General features: G+C 43.3%; 1 protein-coding gene across 1 annotated transcript; it reads left to right on the forward strand.

The window, feature by feature from the left end:
* The first annotated feature begins 17,619 nt into the window (after positions 1 to 17,619).
* Positions 17,620 to 18,829, forward strand: LOC306915244 (THO complex subunit 4-A-like). The gene is made up of 2 exons (XM_079492530.1): positions 17,620 to 18,022; positions 18,122 to 18,829. The coding sequence occupies exons 1-2, from the start codon at positions 17,734 to 17,736 to the stop codon at positions 18,646 to 18,648; spliced, it is 816 nt and encodes a 271-aa protein (XP_079348656.1). The 5' UTR covers positions 17,620 to 17,733; the 3' UTR covers positions 18,649 to 18,829.
* The last annotated feature ends 5,585 nt before the right edge of the window (positions 18,830 to 24,414 follow it).

A 24,414-nucleotide genomic window follows, 5' to 3' on the forward strand; every position in this document is an offset into this window, starting at 1 on the left:
TGGAAATAATTGGGAGAGACCCCTGGTACTGAACAAACACTCTAGCAGTACGTAATAAGCAAACCATCTGTCTTCTTTATCAATAATGGCCCCTGGCTATTTCAGTGAAATGCCAGCTGAAGACTCCCTGTGGTGCCCATAGGCATTGGTCAGTACTTAGTGAGAGAGAGTATGTAGTAACTTAGTTTAATTAGACTGCGTGGTTCATTTACTTCACCGTCAACACTAATTTGAACAAGAAATGATCACTTTGACATTTATTTAAATTTATTTTGAGACTCAAATAGAGTGAAATGTCACCGAGGATAAAGCTGATAAGCTTTAATTCGGCAAAACAAAGTTTGATATTGCTGTGGAGGAGTTTCATATCAAAGAGATATTTTGGGGGTGCATGGAACATGAACACCCAAATTAAACCATCCAGATGGTCTATGTCGTAAGAGAAGCATATAAATTCACAGTTTGGCCACACTTTTCTTTTTGCCATTCACACACTGCACATAATTTATCTGACATGTGAATTAATGGGCATCTCAATCAAAAACATTTTTTTACCAGCCAACACAATGCTGCCAAAACGCACCATCTGTTCCAGTTCGGGGGGAAAAGGAGGTAATGAAACACATGTGATTACCAAAGCAGCCTGTTCTCCGACGACCTCACCTGCACAGGAGCCCAGAGAGAGAGAGCTCGCTTCTAGCCACTGATCAGTCAAGCGGCCTTAACGTCAACACTAACCATGCTCCGCGAAGAGGATCAGGGGGGAAAATCCAAATCCTCCACACGCTTCACATTGGCGCCCACTCCCCATGGGGGGTGTGTGTACGCAGCACTGCGTGCAGCGCCTCCAGGTGACAGATGGTTCAACCGCACCGTTGAATGCTCGCGCCGTGCGTTAGGTGTGAAGGTGTGAATCAAAGCTGTTTGGCATGACCCGCTGCAAGATTAAGAGGGGAAGCGAAAAAAGGGAGATGCTTCTAACGGGCAATCCCATCAAGCTGCACTTGTGTAACGCGATTCTGATGGTGAACATCTGGAACCAGCTCTTGAGCCCGACAAGCGCTGCAGACAACCCTGATGGCACGGGTTAGTAGCCTACTTAAAGGGGAATTTGACTTTTAAAGCATGTCTGGGCTCATTCTCGCGTCTACTCTGGCTTCTGCATGTGTGCGCCACCATGACAGCCGCTTGTTTAAATATTTAGATATTTGATATTCACTAGATCAGAGTAGACACGCTCGCCCCTCTCCTATATACATGAGCCCTGCATTCAACTTCAAACTTCCATTTGAACCTCATTCTAGAATGACATTGTTCTCATTGATTCCGCAGGGGAAATTCAATTTCACCTTCAACCAGATGCCCAGATGGTCATGTTGCATGCAGGAAGGCGGAGAAGTTAGGGATTAACTCATTTTGGGCGGGAACCCCTTTTGGTGTTAGCATTACAGTATGTTATGCTTTAGCAGATCTACAAGCTCGTAGCGCACCACCGAGTGGCGCGCTACGAGCTTGTAGGTCTGCTATTTTTGAAAAATCGAAGAACGACTGACATAGAAACAGCTTTTTCAGAAAACTGTCAGGATGTAGAAGACATTTTTAGAATCTGATCTCAGGTCAAAAGGGATTAAGCATCTTGCTCAGACAGAGACACTGAGAAGAAGGGTGGCGGTGGCTCAGGGGTAGAGTGGCTGGATCGCAACCGCAAGGTTGGCAGTTCGAACCCGGGCTCCCCCAGAGTTAGTGTCGGAAGTGTCCTTGAGCAAGACACTGAACCCCCCTAATTGCTCCTGATGTGCTGGTTGGTGCCTTGCATGGTTTCCGCCGCCATCGGTGTATGAATGTATGGGCGAATGTAATGCACAATCTATGTAAAGCGCCTTGAATAAAGGCGCTATATAAATGCATCATTTACCATTTACTCCGACACCCGTGGGGAGGGGGAGGAGGGGGTAGTGACCCTCTGATTCCCTAGCCCCCTTACACACGATGCAATAATGATCAAATGACCAAAAGAGATAACGTCTCTCTTATTTGGTCAATATGGAATCCAAGTAGGCTACTAACCTGTGTCTCTTATCTCAGATAAGAGACTTAGTCACGCTTACAAATAAGCCCCAGCTGCAGTTATGCCTGCCAACCCTGCTGATGTGATGGAAACGCATGGGGATGACTCATTCATGGCCAGAGACATGGCTCTACGCAGCAATGAACACGGAGAAATTTGTATATTTCTGGCTGATTTAATTATAATTTGTGTCTTGTCTGTTCTGATTTTACAGAGAAATAACCCTTAGATTCTCCATACAGATCTTTAAAAAATAAGCCTGGGGCTTCTGCCTGAATGTGTTGAGAGTTTAAATCATACCAAATCAAGCCTCTTCTGAGACGTATGCCTAACTAGCTATCCCCCTCTGCTTGTTAGCCAGCCAACAACTTGACAGTGTTAAATTGATTAAACTATGAATGACTTCCATCGCTCAGCCCCACCAAGAGACAGAGAGAGAGAGAGATAGAGAGAGAGAGAGAGAGAGACAGAGAGAGAGAGAGCAATGAACAAGCACTCGGATGTCATGCAGCAGCAGAAAGCTTAAAACCTCCCAAAGACTCAGGCGTGCATAAGAATATGCTCCTGATTATATAATTGTGTGTGCCTACTCCAGTGAAGTGTCATCGACTCCAGCTTTCATACAACACCGCCACAATCATCCAAATAAAAGCGCACAGTTAAGGGTGTGTGTGTGCGTGCGTGTGTGTGTGTGTGCATGGGCGCATCCGTGTATATTATGCCCTGCGTGTCTTAGTAACACATTCCTCTCGCATTCTCCTGTTTGACTGCTTGCAGTTTGATCTCGGCAGAGTTAGGTTTCTTTGTGCACACAAAGAGGAAGTGCCAGAGGAAGCTTGTTAGCCATGATTGTTTATTGCCCTCAGAGGCCCAGTGTTGTGTTTGCGTTGCTCAACAGCTCATCAGCCGCGCTGTGCCGCTTGCTTAACAATAGATCGACCTAAATTATACATGGTCTTCTTTCTTTGTGCTTGTGCTCTAGCCCAGTCAGGACGGGAACCCATTTTGGTGTTTTTAGGATTATGTTATACTTTAGCTATTGAAAAATGCTGCACTATGAGCTTGTAAGTCTGCTATTTTGAAAGATTGTGAAAATGTGGTGCAGATCTTTGAATATATATTCTTAGACAGTCAAAGCAAAGCAAAGTTCTTTGTTTACCCAGGGTAAGTGGACTAAGCTCGAGATGTTTGTTTACAGCCACGCCCTGCTCATAGAACATTTCATGGTTGGGGTTCAATGCCTTGCTCAAGGGCACTTCAGCGGTGGTAATTTTAACGTGCCGGTCCGGGGATTCGAACTGGCGACCTTCCGGTATCAAGACCGCTCCGCAACATATTTTCAGATGGGGTGTCTGCGGCCAATTACATATAATTCTGGGGGTCCTTGACATGAAATAGTTTGAGAACCACTGATATAGAAACATTGGGTTTTCAGACTTAGAGGACATTTAGTAGAATCAGTCCTAAATGGGCTAGAGGTCTTTTGACATCACTGGATCCCTTCATCGCTACATGAACTCTATGGGAACTCTCAATGCTCTGCTCTACAGTCCAGGGTACGCCATCAGAGCCCTGTACCTACAATAGTCCTAGATGCTTCCCCAGACCAAGGCAACAAACAACAAGACGTCCTGAAGCTAATGAAGTACACATGCAGAACAATATGCTTTTCTCCAGCGGCTGACACGTTGAATGACTGAAGAGGAAGTGTTGAAATTATTCCAACATGGAGAATCTTTAGAGGGCTTAATAAAGAACTTGGATAATTAGTTTCAAACCACATTGCCAGTTTGTTATTTATATCCTCTCATTCCTCTCGCCAACCAATTTGATTAACAGATTTTGACCTGAGATCAGATTCTAAAAATGTCTTCTATATCCTGACAGTTTTCTGAAAAAGCTATGTTTCTATGTCAGTCGTTCGATTTTTCAAAAATAGCAGACCTACAAGCTCGTAGCGCGCCACTCGGTGGCGCGCTATGAGCTTGTAGATCTGCTATTTTTCAATAGCTAAAGCATAACATAATGCTAACACCAAAAGGGGTTCCCGCCCAAAATGGGTTAACAGATTTAAGCTGCTGTCTTTCCGACTGCGCGCTTGCATGCTAGACATAAGTTTGATTTGTGGCTCACGTTTCTATAAACATAAATGAAACAATTTCTCAAGAGAAGTTATGGAATTTTAACTTCCGTCACTGGTGTCATATTGTGCTCTTTTATATTGGCTGGCTTGGTGACATGCTATATATTTCCACCACCAATTAAACCGTCTATTTAAGAATAAATAATTACTGTTTACTCGGCTTCTAATGCAGTCATTCATCTAGAGCGTATTTGAAATCTCATTTATCTTCATCTTGCTTCTTTCCCCTCAATTTACGACTGTGAAAGCCTATGGTGTATGAATGCGAGGTTTTCCATCAGTTTACACCCATGTTTAGCCCACTGATTAGGACACTTGTTATCAAAGTTATAGTTAAAGTTAGGAGTGTGCTGCTGCTTAGAAGGTCCTGGGTTCGATTCCCGCTCGGGACGCTGTGGGCGCTGGCGGCGTGTTTCCTCCTCCGCATCATCAGTGCCCATACCCGAGGCGGGGTTGGCGAAAGGGCCTTTCTGTGTGGAGTTTGCATGTTCTCCCCGTGTCCCCTAGGGTAGGTACCCTCACAAAAAACATGCAGTAATCCTGGTCTCTAAACTGCCTCCCCCTGGCCAGCCGGGGCGCCTGATGGAGGGGAAAGGAACTGGTTGGAATAACGTGTTCCTTCCACGCGCTACGTCCAACCAGGGAAACTCCCCCCTGTCAGGTGTAAAGGAGCAACTTGGACACTCAGGCATGAAGGAAGCATGAGTTCAAGTCCGTTGCTCTCCCCATGTCCCCCATATATGGGGACTAGGTTGGCGGAGGGTGTGTAGAGCCCAGGATCACATTAGATAATTGACACAGGGGTGAAAAAATGGGTTACAAAATCGTGGGATAAAAATTATAAGAAAAAAAAAAGGAGTGTGCTGCTGCTGCTGCAACTTTTACTAATTATTTCCTACTACAGGTGTGCGTTGCATCTTCTTGGATGAAGGCTTATTTATACCTTCTCAAATGGCTATAAGCCAGTGGACGGAGATGATGTATTTTCAACTGAAGATCGAGGTCTCTGTTGCAAGATGTTGAAACCTAGATTTCCAATTGGTTGAGGATGGCAATGAGCCAACGCAAACACCATTACATTCTTTTAAAGTGTTAAGTCAGCAAAAGGACCTTGTCCCAAATGAAAGTTTGGGTTTAGGATAGATAGTTTCATGTCTATCTCAAAGAGCAACGCTTAATTCATACTCTGTTTGTTGTACAGTGATGCCGCTCACCGAAAGTAGCATATCTACGAGATAAAAAACGAAAATCTGTCTTTAAAGTGACTAAAAAAGACGAATCAAGCAATAAACTAACTGCACACGCTGTGCAAAAAATGTCTATTAGCACAGTTTTCAATACACTCACAGGGGGCGGTGAAGATGTCACGCTTTCCCTTCCAAAGGCGCCCAGTTCAGTTGGGATTCAGTGGAGCAGATGAGAGTTGAGCTGGTAAAAAGTGGAGTTAGATTCCACTCAGAGAAAAGGTAGCCCTGGAGATTTAGGGTGGAGAATTTGCTGCACGCATCGTTTGGTTCTTTAATTTAAGGATCCTAACAGGAGTGGTGCTATATGGCTGAGCGCTTCTATCCCTCATTATAAAATGGCTGGTTGTCTCACTCCATAGACTTGGTCCTATTACTCTCACTGTTGCAGACATAGGTTATTAAAAAGCACTCTGCAACGTATTCACAGTGTTGTTTGCAAGTGGGGGTTTACTGTTTTCAGAAAGTTTGATCAGTTTGTTTGTTTCTGCATGGCATGCCAGCGTGAGTGCACACAAGTGTGTGTGTGTGTGTGTCTGTGTGTGTGTGTGTGTGTGTGTGTGTGCGTGCACGCGCGCGTCTATGCAGTATGTCTAATGTCTATCCACATATCCATCTGCCAAGGAATTTAAAAAGTCTGCACTTAAAAATAACGCTTAGGAGTGCACATTCACCAAGGTAGAGAGAGAGAGAGATACCTTGTACAAAGTACCATCAAACTTTCAAACATCATCTTTTTGTCAAGGACCCGTCATCCTGAAGCATCATTTTTATACTGTCCCACAATCATACGTCCTTTATTGACAAATCTTGAAAGGGGCCACTTGTGAAATTGCCTTATTTCACGTTACTGCATCATGTGGGCCCATATCGTCCCTGACCCATCATCCCACATGGCTTTTCAATCACTTTGCTTCTGGGATGTGATCCAAGCACTAGCTGCTGCAGCCCTGTGGGAGGTTGGGGTGGATAATACATCCAGATAATGCATCCAGACAGTCTATTCATCTGATGACCGGCACAATGAGGCCTGTGATATTTCTGACCCATTTCCAGCCGATGTTCCCCTTGTTGTACACCCCTAAGCTCACTGCAACTGAAGAGTGAGCGAGAGAGAGAGAGAGCGGGGGGAGGTCGGGGGGGCTTTGGGTAGAGATGAAAGAGATTGACTTTAAGTGTCCAAAAAAGTGGCTACCAGTGCTTTGTATTTGAGCGGTTTGTTGCCAGATGTTGTCAACAGCCCCTGGACTCAGTGATGAAACGACAAGCAAGCCAGCGATGACTTTATCCATAATTTACCCCTCAGAGTCAGAATCAACATTGCTGTCACATCAAACGATTACAGGTGCAAAATAGTGGGCACCTTTTTTTTCACTTTTTTCACTCACACAAGCTATCAACATTTGCATGCAGTTACAAGGAAGAGTTGGAATGTCTTCACTTTTCTGCCCTCACTTTTATCTTCAATATGTACTTTGCTCAGCCAATCAAATCATCGATATGGGGTGATCAGCCAATCACAAGCCAATGTTACACAAACCCGGAAAGCTGGGCATCTGGGAGGGGCAAAACACCACAAAAGCAGTAGTTATTGTGTAACTGTCTCAATATTGTTAATGATATATCAACTGTAAATATATTTACTAACAATATATTGTCAGTGTGCCGCAGCAGCAGCAGCAGCAGAGTATACAGATACAGTTACTGCATGTGTCAGACTGTGTCAGCAATACGACACGGCAACGTGGTTAAGCCATTTACGCCTGACATCGAAATTTAAAAAAATGTCTTCTAAATCATGACAGTTTTCTGATATACCTGTTTCTATATCAGTGGTGATCAATATTCCATGTCCAAGGACCCCAAAAATTTTACGTAATTGGCCGCCGACCAGAATGAGTTAATAATGATTACATACAGTCTGTGTGGAGTTTGCATGTTCTCCCCGTGTCTCCTATACCATGCAGTAATCCTGGTCTCTAAACTACCAGCCGGGGCACCTGGTGGAGGGGAAAGGAACTGGTTGGAATAACGCGTTCCTTCCATGCGCTACGTCCGGCCCGGGGAAACTCTCCCGTCAGGTGAAAAGAAGCAACTTGGACTCCTCATGCATAGAAGGAAGCATGAGGTCAGTCCGCTGCCTCCCCAGGTTGGCATGCAGCTTGGAAGTGTAGCGCCCAAGATTACATTAGATAATTGACACTGGGTGAAAAAATGGGTTGCAAAATCGTGGGATTCCTGAAGAATAATGAGTATGACTTTTTTCGCTCGCTCACTCACTCACTCACTCACTCACTCACTCACTCACTCACTCACTCACTCACTCCCTCACTCCCTCACTGACTCACTCACTCACTCACTGACTCACTGACTCCCTCACTCCCTCACTCCCTCACTCCCTCCCTCACTCCCTCACTCCCTCACTCCCTCCCTCACTCCCTCACTCCCTCACTCACTCCCTCCCTCACTCCCTCACTCCCTCACTCACTCCCTCCCTCCCTCACTCACACTGACTCACTCGCTCCCTCACTCCCTCCCTCACTCCCTCCCTCACTCCCTCACTCCCTCCCCCACTCCCTCACTCCCTCCCTCACTCCCTCACTCACTCCCTCCCTCACTCACACTGACTCACTCGCTCCCTCACTCCCTCACTCCCTCCCTCACTCCCTCCCTCACTCCCTCACTCCCTCCCTCACTCCCTCACTCACTCCCTCACTCACTCACACTGACTCACTCGCTCCCTCACTCCCTCACTCACTCACACTGACTCACTCGCTCCCTCACTCACTCACACTGACTCACTCACTCACTCACTCACTCACTCACTCACTCACTCACTCAATCCCTCACTCCCTCACTGCCTTCCTTTCATTCATTCCTCTTCACTTTCCCTTTCCCATTATAAGTCTTCTCTTCTTTCCGTCAGTCTCATCCCTCACGTCTGTCATTCTGCTCTCCAGTCTCCATCTCTCCGTCTACCTGTCTCCCACCACCTCCCTTCCTCCCTTCCTTCTATTCGTTTAGGCTATGTCAAGATCAGAGGAATAGTTTTAGGATCCATTTACACAGCAAAACCCTGAATGTTCATTTAGCTCAGAGAAGTGTGCATGCATAAGGTAAAGATGCTGTTAGCACACTGTCCTTTTAAGAGAATTGGAAGCCAAGAGGTATATACGGTATATAATGTTATTCATCGTTTTTATTTTCATAGTTTTGTTGAAACAGCCTACACTATACCTACCTTGTAGTGTACTGTAGAGCAGGCCTATTGCATGGCTCTAAAGTGACGCTGAAATGTGTTGCATTGCTGTGAAGTGGCTCTGGCTCTAAAGGTAAACTGGAATGTAATGTTGTGCATGGCTCTAACCTTAAACTGATATTCACTGTTGTGCATGGCTCTAACCTTAAACTGATATTCACTGTTGTGCATGGCTCTAACCTTAAACTGATATTCACTGTTGTGCATGGCTCTAACCTTAAACTGATATTCACTGTTGTGCATGGCTCTACAGTTAAACTGATATTCACTGTTGTGCATGGCTCTACAGTTAATCTGATATTCACTGTTGTGCATGGCTCTACAGTTAAACTGATATTCACTGTTGTGCGTGGCTCTACAGTTAAACTGATATTCACTGTTGTGCATGGCTCTACAGTTAAACTGATATTCACTGTTGTGCATGGCTCTACAGTTAAACTGATATTCACTGTTGTGCATGGCTGTTGTGCATGGCTCTACAGTTAATCTGATATTCACTGTTGTGCATGGCTCTACAGTTAATCTGATATTCACTGTTGTGCATGGCTCTACAGTTAAACTGATATTCACTGTTGTGCATGGCTCTACAGTTAAACTGATATTCACTGTTGTGCATGGCTCTACAGTTAAACTGATATTCACTGTTGTGCATGGCTCTATAGTTAAACTGATATTCACTGTTGTGCATGGCTCTACAGTTAAACTGATATTCACTGTTGTGCATGGCTCTACAGTTAAACTGATATTCACTGTTGTGCATGGCTCTACAGTTAAACTGATATTCACTGTTGTGCATGGGTCTACAGTTAAACTGAATTCCATTGTTTCTGCATTGTGTTTGTCTTACTCTTGGCTTGACTTGCTGCTTGGCTAATTCACAGAGCATTCACAGAGCAACTTAAAAGCGGATCAACCATCAATGCCAAGTATAACTGAACTCCATTTGTTGTAAATAATAAACCATTTGTATCTAACCTATGATGTGCAAGCATGACATGTTCACCTGAAGCATTATATCATTAATTGTTTCAGTTAGAAGCAACACAAACAAACGTGAACATGTAACACGATGTCCAGCTCAGTGTTACAGCTAAAATCAAGAGAAATATGAAATACTTTGTTTACAATAATAGTGAGCTACAATGCATGGTATGGTAAGTATTTTTTCAGCTTGTTTAGTCAACTGTACTATGCTCATAATAATCCTACTTATTTTACTTTCCTTATGTCTCTATTCTTTACCTATGCTGTGTTCCAACCCTACTGCTGTTGCTGCAACAACATCTGATTCTCCCCACAGGGATCGTTAAAGGTTTACCTTATTTGGGTTGACTTTCAATCTGGTGTTTTTGACATGGGTGTCTCCTGTACGTATGGTGCCTGTCTCCTAGCATTACGTCCACAGGTGTCTCCTGTACGTATGGTCCCTGTCTCCTAGCATTACGTCCACTTTCCAATATGCTGTCATTAAGAATTAGGGACAAGACTAGGTAGACAAGACTCGGGAGGAAGAGAAGGGTGACGCGAGAACCGAAAGGAGAGTTTGAACAATAGCGAGAGTATAGCCTATCGACAAGCTCACACGCATGTAGATTGACTACTAATTGATTATTTTATAATTAGAATTATCAATTATTTCTGTATATCGAGATATGTCTATAAATTGGAGCTGTCAACAATTCATATTTTTGAATCAGATTAATCACAGATTCACAGGTTCCCTTTTTTCATCTTGTTTGGATCATTGTTTGTATCTATCAGCCGTCACATAACAGAGCGACAACGAGTGCAGAGTGTGTGGAATAATAGGATGTATTCAGCGCATGTGTTAATTGCATAATTCTTTTTTCAAAATTCTAGCCTTATTCGTGGATTTGCTTCAATGTCTAGGGTTGAGTGACGTCTAACACAAGACAGAGTTTGTATTCTGATTGCATCTTCCATTATAATTCATAGCTAAAAAACTATTTCCCAAATGTGCACACAATTTAGTAAGAGTTTCTTTAATATATTCATTTGACTATTTGACCTGGCATGCTCATAGTTGGAACAGCAGGTTCCAACAATCTGAGATTCAAACCAGGGGTGACCATGGTTGTATCTCTGCTGTCAGCACTTTGCCTATGTACGTGTTTTCAAGCAGTCTCAAACTAATTGATATGTGCTACAGAGTATGGGTATTCTGTTGTGCCAGAGTCATTAGCTGAAATTTGAGGAATAATCATTTTCTACCAGGGGGCCACAAGGCCAAAAAAAGCTAGCTAGGCTCAATTCTTATTCTACAGCCAACCGAACTACAAAGGAATGTAAGCTCACTTGAATACAGTCCAAAAACCTTCTTTGGAAGTCAAGCTCTCCTTAGTTTATCAGACTTGGGCATCAATATCCTCTGGGCTGATTTAGATGGGAACGCAGATCATTAAGCCCGGTCTTCTCAGGAGTGGGTTCAAATGCATCTATAATCAGTGAAATAAAAATGCATATATATATCTGCCCATCTGTCTCGTGTGAATTTTTTTCCTCTGAAAATTGCATTTCAGAGCAGTGAAAGCATGCATTAATGCCTTAATCCATTGAGACCTGGAACGCATCCATGTCACGTTAGCGTTTAACCACATTAACCATTAACCCATTTTGGGGCGGGAACCCCTTTTGGTGTTTTAAACATTGTTATAATTTAGCTATTGAAAAATAGCAGATCTACAAGCTCATAGCACGCCACCGAGTGGCGCGCTATGAACTTGTAGGTCTGCTATTTTTGAAAAATCGTTAAAATGTGCCTCAAATCTTTCCGAAAATTGTCATGATTTAGAAAACTTTTTTTTTTTAAATTTCGACGTCAGGCCTGAATGGGTTAATGGATTAAACATATGGTATTAATGATCTGCCGTTGGAGTTTCTTGGCAGTGCATGTGTCTCTTATTGAATACACACAGGTTTCTGTTTTTGATATGCACAAAACATTTTCCTTATGTTTCGATTTTAGAAAAACTTTACATTACATTTGACAGGAATAGAGGGTATGCGCGTGACATCATCATCATATCTGGAAGTTATGCTGGAACGCCTACTGAGTGGCAAAAAACTACTTTCTGTCCTTGACAGCCCATTCATCCACACAGAAAAGTCCAATTTGATTGCATTAAATGACGTTAAACAATGTTAAACTCACTTTTCCACTCACTTTGCCACTCAATGTGCCACTCGATTTGCCATTCGCTTTATGAAATTAAATGATTACTATATTTACCCAGGGTATCTGGGCTAAGCTCAAGAACTTGTTCCCAGCCAGGCCCTGCTCATAGAACATTTCATCGTAGTGGTTCAATGCCTTGTTCAAGGGCACTTCAGCGGTGGTAATTTTAACGTGTCGGACCGCTGATTCGAACTGGCGACCTTCCGGTATCAAGACCGCTCCGCAATCCGTTCGGCCACCGCTGCCGTATGCATGCGCATACTCTCTATAGCAGTTCACGTAAGGTTGTTGATGGATCACTTAGTCAGTATGAATCTAATTGTATGCAGGTGGCAATATCTCGCGAATTCAGCCACTGTAGAATAGCAGACGGATCTTACATGCCTGGGAAGGAAATGTCTTAATTCAGCAGCCACTATTATGCCGCTGTAAATTTGTGACCTTTCTCCATTATTTCACGAAAAAAAAAAGACTTAAAGCCCTGTGAAATTTTGCCTTTGTGCCACATGCTTTTATGCTGCATAAACCAGAAAGAATTAGGTCACATCACTGGGAAAAAAATATGAATGAAACAGTGCGATGAGAGCAGGTCTTGTTGCCAAGGAGTCCCTGTGACGTCTTGACTTTGAGAGAAAATCCTCCAGAAGGAAAAAGCTTTCATACCGAGGTAAGGGAGCATCCAAATGTGTCATGCCTTCATATAATTGTCAGAGGGAACACATCTGGCCCCCGATGTCTTAGCTCTCTGTGAAGGCCTGCGATAACAAGACTAGGTCAAACCCTAATACAACATCTAATTTGCATGGACTGTGTATGAATCTGGATGTATTTGATGTATAATACAGACACAGTATACACTAGGACGCTGTGACAATTACCAACGTAGCTTAACTACTTAATTAGCCAGAGTCCCCCATGGGTGCTGTACTTGGCCTCCCTTTTTTCCCTCTACATCAAAGATCTCCGTTGGAAATACTGTAGCCAATCTACAAGCTCAGAATAGTAAGGCTAGTGTTCATGGTGGTTATATCCCGTAACTACATCAGTCAGTGATGTTCGTGTCGTCCCTGGCTTGGTCATGGTTCCATTTTGACCTGAGATCAGATTCAAAAAATGTCTTCTACATCCTGACAGTTTTCTGAAAAAGTTATGTTTCTATGTCAGTCGTTCTTCGATTTTTCAAAAATAGCAGACCTACAATGCTCGTAGCGCGCCACTCAGGCCCGCGGGAAGTACTTTACACTCGCAGGGGCTGAGCGTCTAGTAGGGGGTGCGCGCGCATAGCGCGCGCCGCAAAAATGCGCGTGCACGCGCATCATGCACGCGCATTTTAGCGCATTTTCACTCGCAAACGTGGCCTTTACTTTCCCTCTCCACACGCAAGTTATATGAACGAACTGACACAGGCAATTCACCAGGATAAGGTGCCAATACTGTGATACAGCATATTTATTTATCTTCCCCTCCTGTTCGAGGGGGGGCTGTGCCTGGGGGGAGGGGGTGCTACAGCCCCCCCAGCACCCCTACTTCCCTCAGCCATGGCGCCACTCGGTGGCGTGCTATGAGCTTGTAGATCTGCTATTTTTCAATAGCTAAAGCATAACATAATGCTAACACCAAAAGGGCTTCCCGCCCCAAAATGGGTTAATAGATCATCCAGAGTGACTGGATGCAAGGGTCAGAGATGCAGTCTGTACTCACACCATATCCATATAATTACAGCGGAGGTCATCATCAGCCCCGCTGTCAAATTATAAGAAAGGGTTGGTTATTGGCAGTGTCACCAGATCGAAGCTGGGGCATGATAAAGGGTGGTACTATATAACTTAAAATATAATGCTAGGCTAGGGCAATACAGTACCCTGCAGCGGTGAGTAAATATCTGTAATGTCAAGCACGTTGTTCTGTTGTAAACACCAATTAAGAGCTGAGTTTTGAATGACCTTTGAACATAATAGTTCTATCATAATTATCTGTAGTCAAAAGCAGAAAAGAAAATAAGTGGCTCAATAATAATAGTGGGTAAAAAATACTATTTGCGATTTGCTTTGTACACTCTGGGTCTGTCAATAGTTGTGTTGAACCTGATCCATTTGTCACTCTGATACTTAACATGATAACGGTAATGCGATAGGCCAATTGGAGCTCATTCATTGATATGACAGAGGTGTAATTCAGATTACAGGGAATAAGGGGATTTATACTGATATGCTCCATTGATTTTTCTCTAAAATGTGGCAGGAGGATAGATTTCAATACAGGTGCCTTTTGTATCATGTAAGATATTGCTATCGTGATTTCATGGTGCTTCTGGTAATCTTTTATTGGACATAATTGCCACTCTGTGTCCACCAGTACAGGAAAACTTTGAACTCATAAGTTGGCACACAGCGAGAATTGCAGGACTCAGTGAAACTGTATGTACGTAAGCTCAGCTGGTGGTGACTCGACACGTACTAACCACGAAACATTAAATATCAATAAAATAAAAATAAACGTAATTAATATTCAGTTCTGTTGTGAGACGGGCAGATGCAGCCACACGCCTACCCGGAAATGTAGTCTCTGGGTTGTTTGGCTCGTTTCTAACGCTTATTTTGTTACTCTTTGGGTATATTTGTACATTTCCACCTTCAGTCGATGCTTCATATCCATATGAGTGAAAAGGCTGGGGTGATCGGTTTATTTTTCAAACACAGTTCTTATATGAGGCGATCTAAAATCCCCCTATGGAGATTACAATGCAAATAAAAAGTACACGAACCTGGGGACTGACGCCCTCTACTGACAGTGACATCAGGACTTCGGTGCTCTATACCATCAAATGCAACTAGCATGGGAGTTTAGGCCAGTGTTTAAAACACTCCAGAAGACCTGATGGCAGGCCTAGCACGCTGGGCACAATATACGCTGTAGAGTTCATTGCTGGAATTCGGCGGAAGTACCGCTCAAGGAAATGACGCTGACGCTTTACAAATCTGTTTACATTCTCAGTGTATGAAAGTGTTGTGATTGGTCGACACTAGGCATGTAACGATACACTCAACTCACGATACGATACGTATCACAATATGAGGTTCACAATATTTTCAGCACAATTATTTTCCAGACAAATGACCAAAAAAACTTTTTTTTAATGATTTATCTCCCCCCAAGCTTTTTTCACATTTTTTATTTAACTACATTGCAAAAGTAGCATTACTTTTCATGTAAAATTACTTAATTTATGTGCAACAACTGTAAACAAGCTTTCTTGTTTAAACCTAGCTCGAGTTAACATGTGGCATCTTAGGATAGATGTAGACCTATTTGACAGTGCAGAAACATTAAAATCGATTTTTATTTTTAATAAATCGATACATATCGTCGGGATATAATATCGATATATCGCGATATACGATATATCGTTACATGCCTAGACCGACACATATCGTATCCGGGGGAAATACATCTGACGGATGTTCCGGCCCGACATTTCCGGCTCTGCACTCTCTGCCTCATATTGTGACCAGGCTTATTTTCTCTTCGCAGATGAGTAAGGCTGGGACCGAGGCTACAGGCCTAGGCAGCAAATCAAATGCCCGAAAGGATGATTGGTCGGCAATTGATTAGCTCATTGTTAGGCCAACCGTCCAACCAATGGTGTAACTAATTCTGCAACCTAATTCAGTCGGTCACAGACATTCACATTTGTTGATATAGCCCGCTGTTGTGGTCCTGCCAAAGAATATATTTATGAAAGAAACAATCAAGGCTGTTTATCGTCTGCATATATCAGATCTAGACCGGGCAGGGCTGATCATCCATATAATTACTTTATTTTATGAATAAATATAGTCATTTCTGACTTGCATAATGGAGGAGGGTATATATGCAATGGATTTGTCTGCATTCAATGACTTCTAAACCAGAGTGGAAGTACCAGACAAATTGCTTTCGTCAAGTAAAGGTCTTCTAGATTCCTTTTCATATTAAAAGTTTTGACTCTAAAATAAATGCCCTTTATCATTATACTTCATATTTTAGTTTGTTTATTATTATTATCATTATTATACTTTTGATTAACTTACGCCAACTGGTGGCTATGTGATAAATGCTCAGCCCGCCACCACCGGAAATAACACACGTTGGGGCCAATGTCATAGTTACACACTCGATAGAAGTATATGGACAAGCTTATAGAGGAAGTATAGCATTGGCTGACCACATCACAGAGTCCCCAAAATTACACTCTGACAGCTATCACATTTTTTCAGAGTGCTCAAAGCAACAGAATACGTGTACCCCACACACACACACACACACACACACACACACACACACACACACACACACACACACACACACACACACACACACACACACACACACACACACACACACACACACACACACGTGTTAAACATTGAACGTTAAACTGCACTGCTTCATCAATAATCCCCTTCTCCTGTTTTAATTAAATTCGTAGTTGTACTGGTGCGAGCCCAGATGCAAGCTCGCACACAGAGAAAGCACGAGCGGCAGATGGGGGTGGGGGTAGGAGGTGGCTGCGGGGAGGGGGGGGGGGGGGGGCTTGCTACACTTCTTTGAATGGCCCTGCTATCACTTAGCAGAGATTGTCTGCTACGGCTTGATAACTGGCTCAATCCCTTTAATCTATTTTCATGTACCCCTGATCCTCTCTCTGGTGTTTCCAGTTTACACCGTCCAACCGGGAGAGAGATGGTGAGAGATGGTGAGAGATGGGTGATACGCAGTGAAGGCTGTCGGGATCGGGAGTCGAACCCGCAGCACACTGCCAGACTGGACTACCAACCTGCAGGGTGCCTGGACCGCTGAGCCACGGCCCAGGCCTATTGTAAGTCTTTCAAAGTATGGTTTCAATTGGCTTATATTATTCCTATATTCCTATCATCTCAGCTATCGGCACCTACACGTATATGACGATCCGACCAGTCACAGTGTCGGATCATACGCCGTCTGTCTGTGTCCCTTTTGTGCCCATATATGGAGCTCTCGTCTGTCGGCCTTTGGCCACGTTATGCTCATATATAGGGCTCTCTGTATGTCAGTCCTTCCTTCTCCCTTTTACTGATGTCATCAGTATATGCCCATATATTGGCCATATATTGGTTCAATTGGTGGTTCTGAAAAACTGGATATATGCCGATATATGGACATATCGGTCGGATCGGCAGTCCTCGACAACCGCATATCCAAACGACCCGGCAGCAGGCAACGCACCCCCTCGGGTCTGATGCGCCCACTGAGTTTGAAGTCGGTCCGTCCCTGCATATACGACGTGCGTGACCATATATGGGCATAGCAGTCGGATCTGTGACTCTGGACAAAGTGATCTCCATAATGCCTCTATATCTTATCTGGTTTGTTTCTGAGTCAGTGAGGTGGTCGTCCATATATGCCTGTATATGGACAGTGAGGTGGTCGTCCATATATGCCTGTATATGGACAGTGAGGTGGTCGTCCATATATGCCTGTATATGGACAGTGAGGTGGTCGTCCATATATGCCTGTATATGGACAGTGAGGTGGTCGTCCATATATGCCTGTATATGGACAGTGAGGTGGTCGTCCATATATGCCTGTATATGGGCATATCGGGTTTGTGTATGTCTGACTCATAGTGACACGCCTATATGGGCACATCATCATATTATCCTCATATATGTAAACTATGAGGAGAAGTTTATCTCTCATCAACGCCATCCCCAACTTGTAAACTACGAGGCCGAGACAAACCGGCCATAGCTGTTACTACCTTGCTGTGATTTCACAGAAAGCATCGAACCAACCGCCGCCAACATGGCCGATAAAATGAGCATGCCCTTGGACGATATCATCAAGCTGGGGAAGAAAGGTAGCAGCGGTCGCGGAAGCCGAGGCGGAGGAGGAGGCCGCGGCGGAGGAGCATCGAGGCGCAGTGGGAGTTCAGATCGGTCGCCCGGCGGTGGATCCGGGCCCGCATGGGGCCGACAGAACTTCAGCCGGGAAAGAAACAGCAGATCCACGCCGTACAGCAGGCCCAGAGAGTTGCCAGATAAATGGCTACATGACATGTATGACGGAGGCTTTGGTGGGACCACTAGAGGCGGTGGAGGACCAGCAGTGGGAAGAAGCAGCAGGCCCAGAGAGTTGCCAGATAAATGGCAACATGACATGTATGACGGAGGCTTTGGTGGGACCACTAGAGGCGGTGGAGGACCAGCAGTGGGAAGAGGCATTGAAGTTGGTGGCAAGCTCCTAGTTTCCAATCTTGACTTTGGTGTCTCTGATGCAGACCTTAAGGAGCTGTTTGCAGAGTTTGGACCTTTAAAGAAGACCTCTGTGCATTATGATCGTTCTGGCCGCAGTCAGGGAACTGCAGATGTCCACTTTGAAAAGAAGGCGGATGCATTAAAGGCAATGAAACAGTACAATGGCGTTCCGCTTGATGGTTGTCCCATGAAAATCCAACAAGTAACTTCAGATGTTGAGACACAGAGACCACAGTCAGACAGACCACAAAGAGCAAGCACAGGATTCGACAGGGATAGGATTGGGCGTCCCAATTTTCCAAAGAGAGAAGGCACGAGGCAAGGAGGTGGAGGTGGTGGTGGTGGCTTCAGAGGCCGGCGTCGAGGAGGTGGAGGAAGAGGTGGGAGCAGCAGACCCCAGCTATCTGCAGAGGAGCTGGATGCCCAGTTGGATGCTTATAATGCCAAGATGGACACCAGCTAAGGGCACTCATTGAGGATCTTTCTTCAGTCCACGTTGTCCTTCTGTGGTTGGATATTACGTTTTTGTAGATTTCTGGACTCAATGGACTCTTAATTGCACATTGAGTTTTGTTTTTATGGGGTATTTTTTTAATTGGTCTTAATATCACAAATGCTTTTTTACCTGATGTTTTGGGAAAGGTTTTAGGGGGGGGGGGGGGGGGGGATAAACGTTATGCTCTTTTTAAGTGCAAGTCGTTGCTTTACAATTGAATTTGTCCATTTTGTAACTAAAATATCTAAAGACAGTTGACATGAATCACATGTATAATTGTGATTCTGTCCTTTCAATAATTATGTACAGTTGAACCATGGAAATCGTGGTGTATTAATGAATGGAAGAGTATCTGTATTAAACTTGTTATAAATGTGAGAAAAAAACAAAAAAAACAAAAAAAAAACTATGAGGATGGAAAAATGACCATGTACAGTATGGCGTCGTGATTGGCCGTTGTGATTGGCTGGAAGGTGTGCCATTCTGCGGTGTGATTGGCTGAACACAGGGGCGGATTAACCTCCACGCAACATTTTTGTTGTTTTTCCATGTTTTTATCATGCTTTTGACCTAGATTTAACTAAATCAATGGCCAATGAAGGACCCCAGGAGTCCTTTTCAGGGCGTCAAACCTAGTACTGCGCGGTCCAATTTCCCTGAAAGGCCCCTGAGAGCCAAGGCCCCCTGGGCCACGGCCCCACTGGCCCAATGGCTAATTTGTCCCTGGCTGAACATCGCATAGCCGTTATATATATATAAGTGGCAGATATTCCGTGCTCAAAATTTGAGGACGGAATTGGCGCTGAAATGTGTAAGTAGGTTAATGTATCTATTTACCTACTCAAGTATAGGTTTTACTGACAGAGGAAAGACGATAGAGGACAGATCAGTACAGAGTACAGTACAGTACAGTAGCAGCTCAGCGCTCAGTTCACACAGGTGTGATTTCTTTCCTCTCATTCACAACTGCCCCCCAACCCCGGGACCACCCCATGGGGGTCGTGGCTCCCACTTCTATCCCACTTAACCACTATACCCTCCATTTCCTACTGAGGAATGCTTCTGATTCCTACACTGACAGTGATAAATAGAAGAGCTCAGGTGCCTCACAGGCTAAACCCTAGACCAGGGGAGGAGGCGTTCAGTATACTGTATTACTTAACCCATTCAGGCCCGACGTCGAAATTTTAAAAAAATCATGACAATTTTCTGAAAGATTTGAGGCACGTTTTAACAATTTAAAAAAAATAGCAGACCTACAAGTTCATGAACTTGTAGATCTGCTATTTTTCAATAGCTAAATTATAACAATGTATGTAACCACCAAAAAGGGTTCCCACGCAAAATGGGTTAAGGGACCATAGTGGTCAGGCATGTTCAGCCTATTGGAATGACTCAATTCATTTTTTTCAATGCAAAGGAGCTTTATTGGCATGAGAAAACATACGTTTACGTTGCCAAAGCAAGTGTCACAATACAATAAAAACAGACTCAACAGTGTATACTTGACATAACGAAAATAACATCGCCTGGATGCAACTGGGACGTATCCTCAGTGATGTATCCCAAGGTCATCGGGGTTTCGGGTCTCTCGGACATCATTACCCCTCACTCGGGTGACCCAGCCGGGGTGATCAAGTCCCGACTTACGTCCCAGTAGCTACCCTCGATCAGACCACTATGGAAAGACAGGGCCGCACAATCCGTTGGAACCACTCCGGAACTACTATGGCGGCGGCGGTGGTTCAGGGGTAGAGTGCCTGGATGGTAACCGCAAGGTTGCCAGTTCAAACCCGGGCTCCCCCAGAGTTACTGTCGAAGTGTCCTTGAGCAAGACACTGAACCCCTAATTGCTCCCGATGTGCTAGTTGGTGCCTTGCATGGTTTCTGACTGCCATCGGTGTATAAATGTGTGTGTGAATGGGTGAATGTAATGCACAATCTCTGTAAAGCGCCTTGGATAAAGGCGCTATATAAATGCACCATTTACCATTTACCATTTACTATGCGGGGACTGAGAGGTACTATTCTGGTAAGTAAACCATCTTCCAGACCATACAGTGGCTTTGGAGGACGCATGTTTTGGAGGTTTGGAAATCAACTTGCAAAGTTAGAACTTGCTTGAGATAATAGTTAAACCTAATCCAACACAACATATCATTGTGCGGTTAATTTTGTCAAAGTTGACATGCATTCATGAATTTTATCATGCGTTTTAAAGTGAAGACTGATTTGAAAGGGCTAGCCAAATATTGGAGAAAATATAGCTTTTTGAATAACATGACTTAAGACTTTGAATCTTAAGAATTGTTCAATTGTTCAGGAAGGTTCAGTAAATTGTTAATGACTTCACTGAAAATGGAAAGCAAACGTTCATTTAAGTACCGTATGATGCAAAGCCTGCAGAGCTATTACAACTCAAAGCAGCACGCAATATCAGATGATCAGTCACATTTGGCAGATTATTTATTATGAATAATATTGTCGGAGGAATATTACGGGAAATAAAAGTATTGAGACATGAGCCTTGATGCCAAAATATACTTATGCTCATAGATATTCATGTGCAATGAATATTGTATTTCAATCCAAGAGTTGTCTGACTGAACAAAAAATAAAACCATTGACTAGGGGTGCACAATCTGATCACCGATTATTTGCAGGGTCATATCTGCCGATACAGACTCTGTCTGAGTCTGATATTATAGAGCGTCGCAATAAAAACGTCTGGGTTTCCAAGGCTACTATATGTGTGTAATTTAATGTTGTAAGCTATAACATCTACTTTATAATAAATAACAAGGATACATCAGATGCTATAGCTTACAAAAGTACAATATGGAAGACTGTTTCATCAGGTGAGAGGGGTAGGATTAATTTACATTCTGTATGTACACACATACGGTATGGTGACGGACTATATTAGACAAGGTATTATTCCCCATGGATTGAGGTGGCAGAAGCAGTCATTACCGGGAGAACGAACAGAGGAATTCTGTTGAGCGATGGTGTGCCATCCTTAACAAGCGTTCCATTGATTTAAAGCCTCTCCCTGTAGACCAGCTAAAGCAAGATATTAACCCATTTAGGCCTGACGTCAAAATTAAAAAAATGTCTTTTTAAAATGTATGTTTTTCTGAAAAACCTCATGTTTCTATGTCAGTGGTTCTCAATATTTTTTTTTCAATAGCTAAAGTATAACATAATGCCTAAAACACCAAAAGGGGTTCCCGCCCAGAATGGGTTAAGAACATTGACAAACAAATTGAAGAACACGTGGCGGATAAACCAACAATGGATTAATTAAGTAATGAAATTGCCATAAAGGTGAAGATTAAAAACAAAAGTTCAACAGAGATACGAAAGATAAGATGGAAGGGAAAATATTACATATTCTACTGAAGAAAGTATGATGGACATGGTCTCAGAAGCAGATTGATTAATCCTGACCATTACTCATCAGATCAAGCATCTATCTTTTCATTAGCCTCCAACTCCAGTATTTTTCAGACCTGACGAAAGCAAGAAGAAATGGACAAAAACCCACCCTGGACTCGACCCAGAGCAAAACGGAGGAGTTAACTCTCTCACAAAGAATACGCATAAAGTTAACCACCCATTTTGGGCATTATGTTATGCTTTAGCTATTTTTGAAAAATCAAAGAACGACTGACATAGAAACATAGCTTTTACAGCAAACTGTCAGGATGTAGAAGACATTTTTAGAATCTGATCTCAGGCCAAAATAGGTTAAAGCCTAAAGCTATACAAGGCACAGGAATGGTTCTTTGATATTATTATCATGATCACATACAGTGTTCGTTCTGTCGACGATCAGAGCTCCTTGATCTTCATTACACCACTGCACACCTGTTCAAATGTTTGAACAGCAGAACCTCCAATGAAGACAGCTTGTCAAAACATTGGTACAGTAATTGAAATAATATAAATGAAGTTATATCATCGAGTGGGCAGTATATTCTTTCCTTTATTTATTCTGGGAAGCCCATTGAGAGCAAGCTCTCATTTTCAAGGACGGCCATGATTACAGCATATAAAACAGTCAAACACAACACCTACATAATATGAAAAAATAATGAAAAATAATGAAAAACCTTAAACATTTGAACCCTAGGGTAGGTACCCTCACAAAAACATGCAGTAATCCTGGTCTCTAAAACTACCTCCCCCTGGCCAGCCGGGGCGCCTGATGGAGGGGAAAGGAACTGGTCGGAATAACGTGTTCCTTCCACACGCTACGTCCGGCCAGGGAAATTCCCCCCTGTCAGGTGAAAAGAAGCAGCTTGGACTCCTCATGCATAGAAGGAGGCATGAGGTCAGTCCGCTGCCCCCCCAGGTTGGCAGAGGAAGTATAGCGCCCAGGATTAGATCATTGGCACTGGGTGAAAAAACTGGGTTGCAAAATCGTGGGATAAAAATTATAAGAAAAACAAAACAAAAAAAACATTTGAACCATATTACAATGTCACAGATGCAAATACATATAGTGTTACATGAAACAGGTGCAGTCACAATGTAGTCACATTGTAGTGTGTCCTCGAGAAGCACCCTAAATGTCTGGAACCCGTTTCAGAGAGTCCTAACGTTTGTTCCATTTGTGTGGAGCATTAATAAATGAAAGCAGTCTTTCCTTAATTGTTCACTGTTCTTACGTGGACTGGTATCTGATAATCTAACGTGTGTTTGTGTGAACGTGTTGAATGTCCAGTAAGCTTTAGATCTAAAAGCGAGGATAGGTACAAAGGCAGTTTACCACACATTGTTTAAAAAGCAGGTGGCTATAGCGCACATCCAGTTCCTGGCTGGTGCTGGACTAAGGTAAGTACAGTGAAGAGAAGAGAGTCCGCACACAGGTTTGCTCCAATGGTGTTTTCTTTTATTGAAACACCATAATATAAGACACGACGTTTCGACCGCAGGCGGCCTTCATCAGGTGATAATTGTTAGTATGTGACAACCTCCCTTTTATCTAGGTCGTCACGTCACGTCACGTGACTGATGTTGACTGGGTAGGTAATTTACAAACACCAATGAGTGACATGACAATAAATATGACAATAAAAAATGTATTGTCATATTTATTGTCATGTCACTATTGGTGTTTGTAGCTTACCACACATTGCCTTATAAATAAATACAACACAATGTTGCTCTCTACGAACTGCGAGAGATGGCCAACCCGCTTTATCATATAAAATACAATGTTTTTGTCCTACACAAAAATTAAATTCCCATTGACAATGAATGGACAATTTTACGTCATATAGTGTCTGAGCAAACATGTTACGTCATGATGATAAGAACGCCCCTCACTTCACACGGGTGTGATTGTTTTGTTTTATTATTGAACAGAAATTCCTCTAAAAGAGAAAACCAGCACTCACGGAACTCATGTTTTAACCCATTTTGGGCGGGAACCCCTTTTGGTGTTTTAAACTTTATAATTTAGCTATTGAAAAATAGCAGATCTACAAGCTCATAGCGCGCCACCGAGTGGCGCGCTACGAGCTTGTAGGTCTGCTATTTTTGAAAAATCGTGAAAATGTGCCTCAAATATATTATATCAAAAATATTATTTTTTCAGAACGAACGTTTTTAACTCAAATCTTTGCTTCTGGAGGGTCCCTGGAACAACATATTTTCAGATGGGGGTCTCGGAGTAGCCTGGTTAATAAACCAGACCGAATCAGCCGTTGGCAAAAAAAATCCCGC

This window comes from Electrona antarctica (assembly GCF_951216825.1).
Source record: "Electrona antarctica genome assembly, chromosome: 22".
Classification (NCBI taxonomy): Eukaryota; Metazoa; Chordata; class Actinopteri; order Myctophiformes; family Myctophidae; genus Electrona; species Electrona antarctica.

Coding starts and splice junctions, on each gene's coding strand:
- LOC306915244 (XM_079492530.1), top strand. CDS start 17,734: ATGGCCGATAAAATGAGCATGCCCTTGGACGATATCATCAAGCTGGGG. Junction 18,023..18,121: donor TGGTGGGACCACTAGAGGCG/GTGGAGGACCAG, acceptor GGACCACTAGAG/GCGGTGGAGGACCAGCAGTG.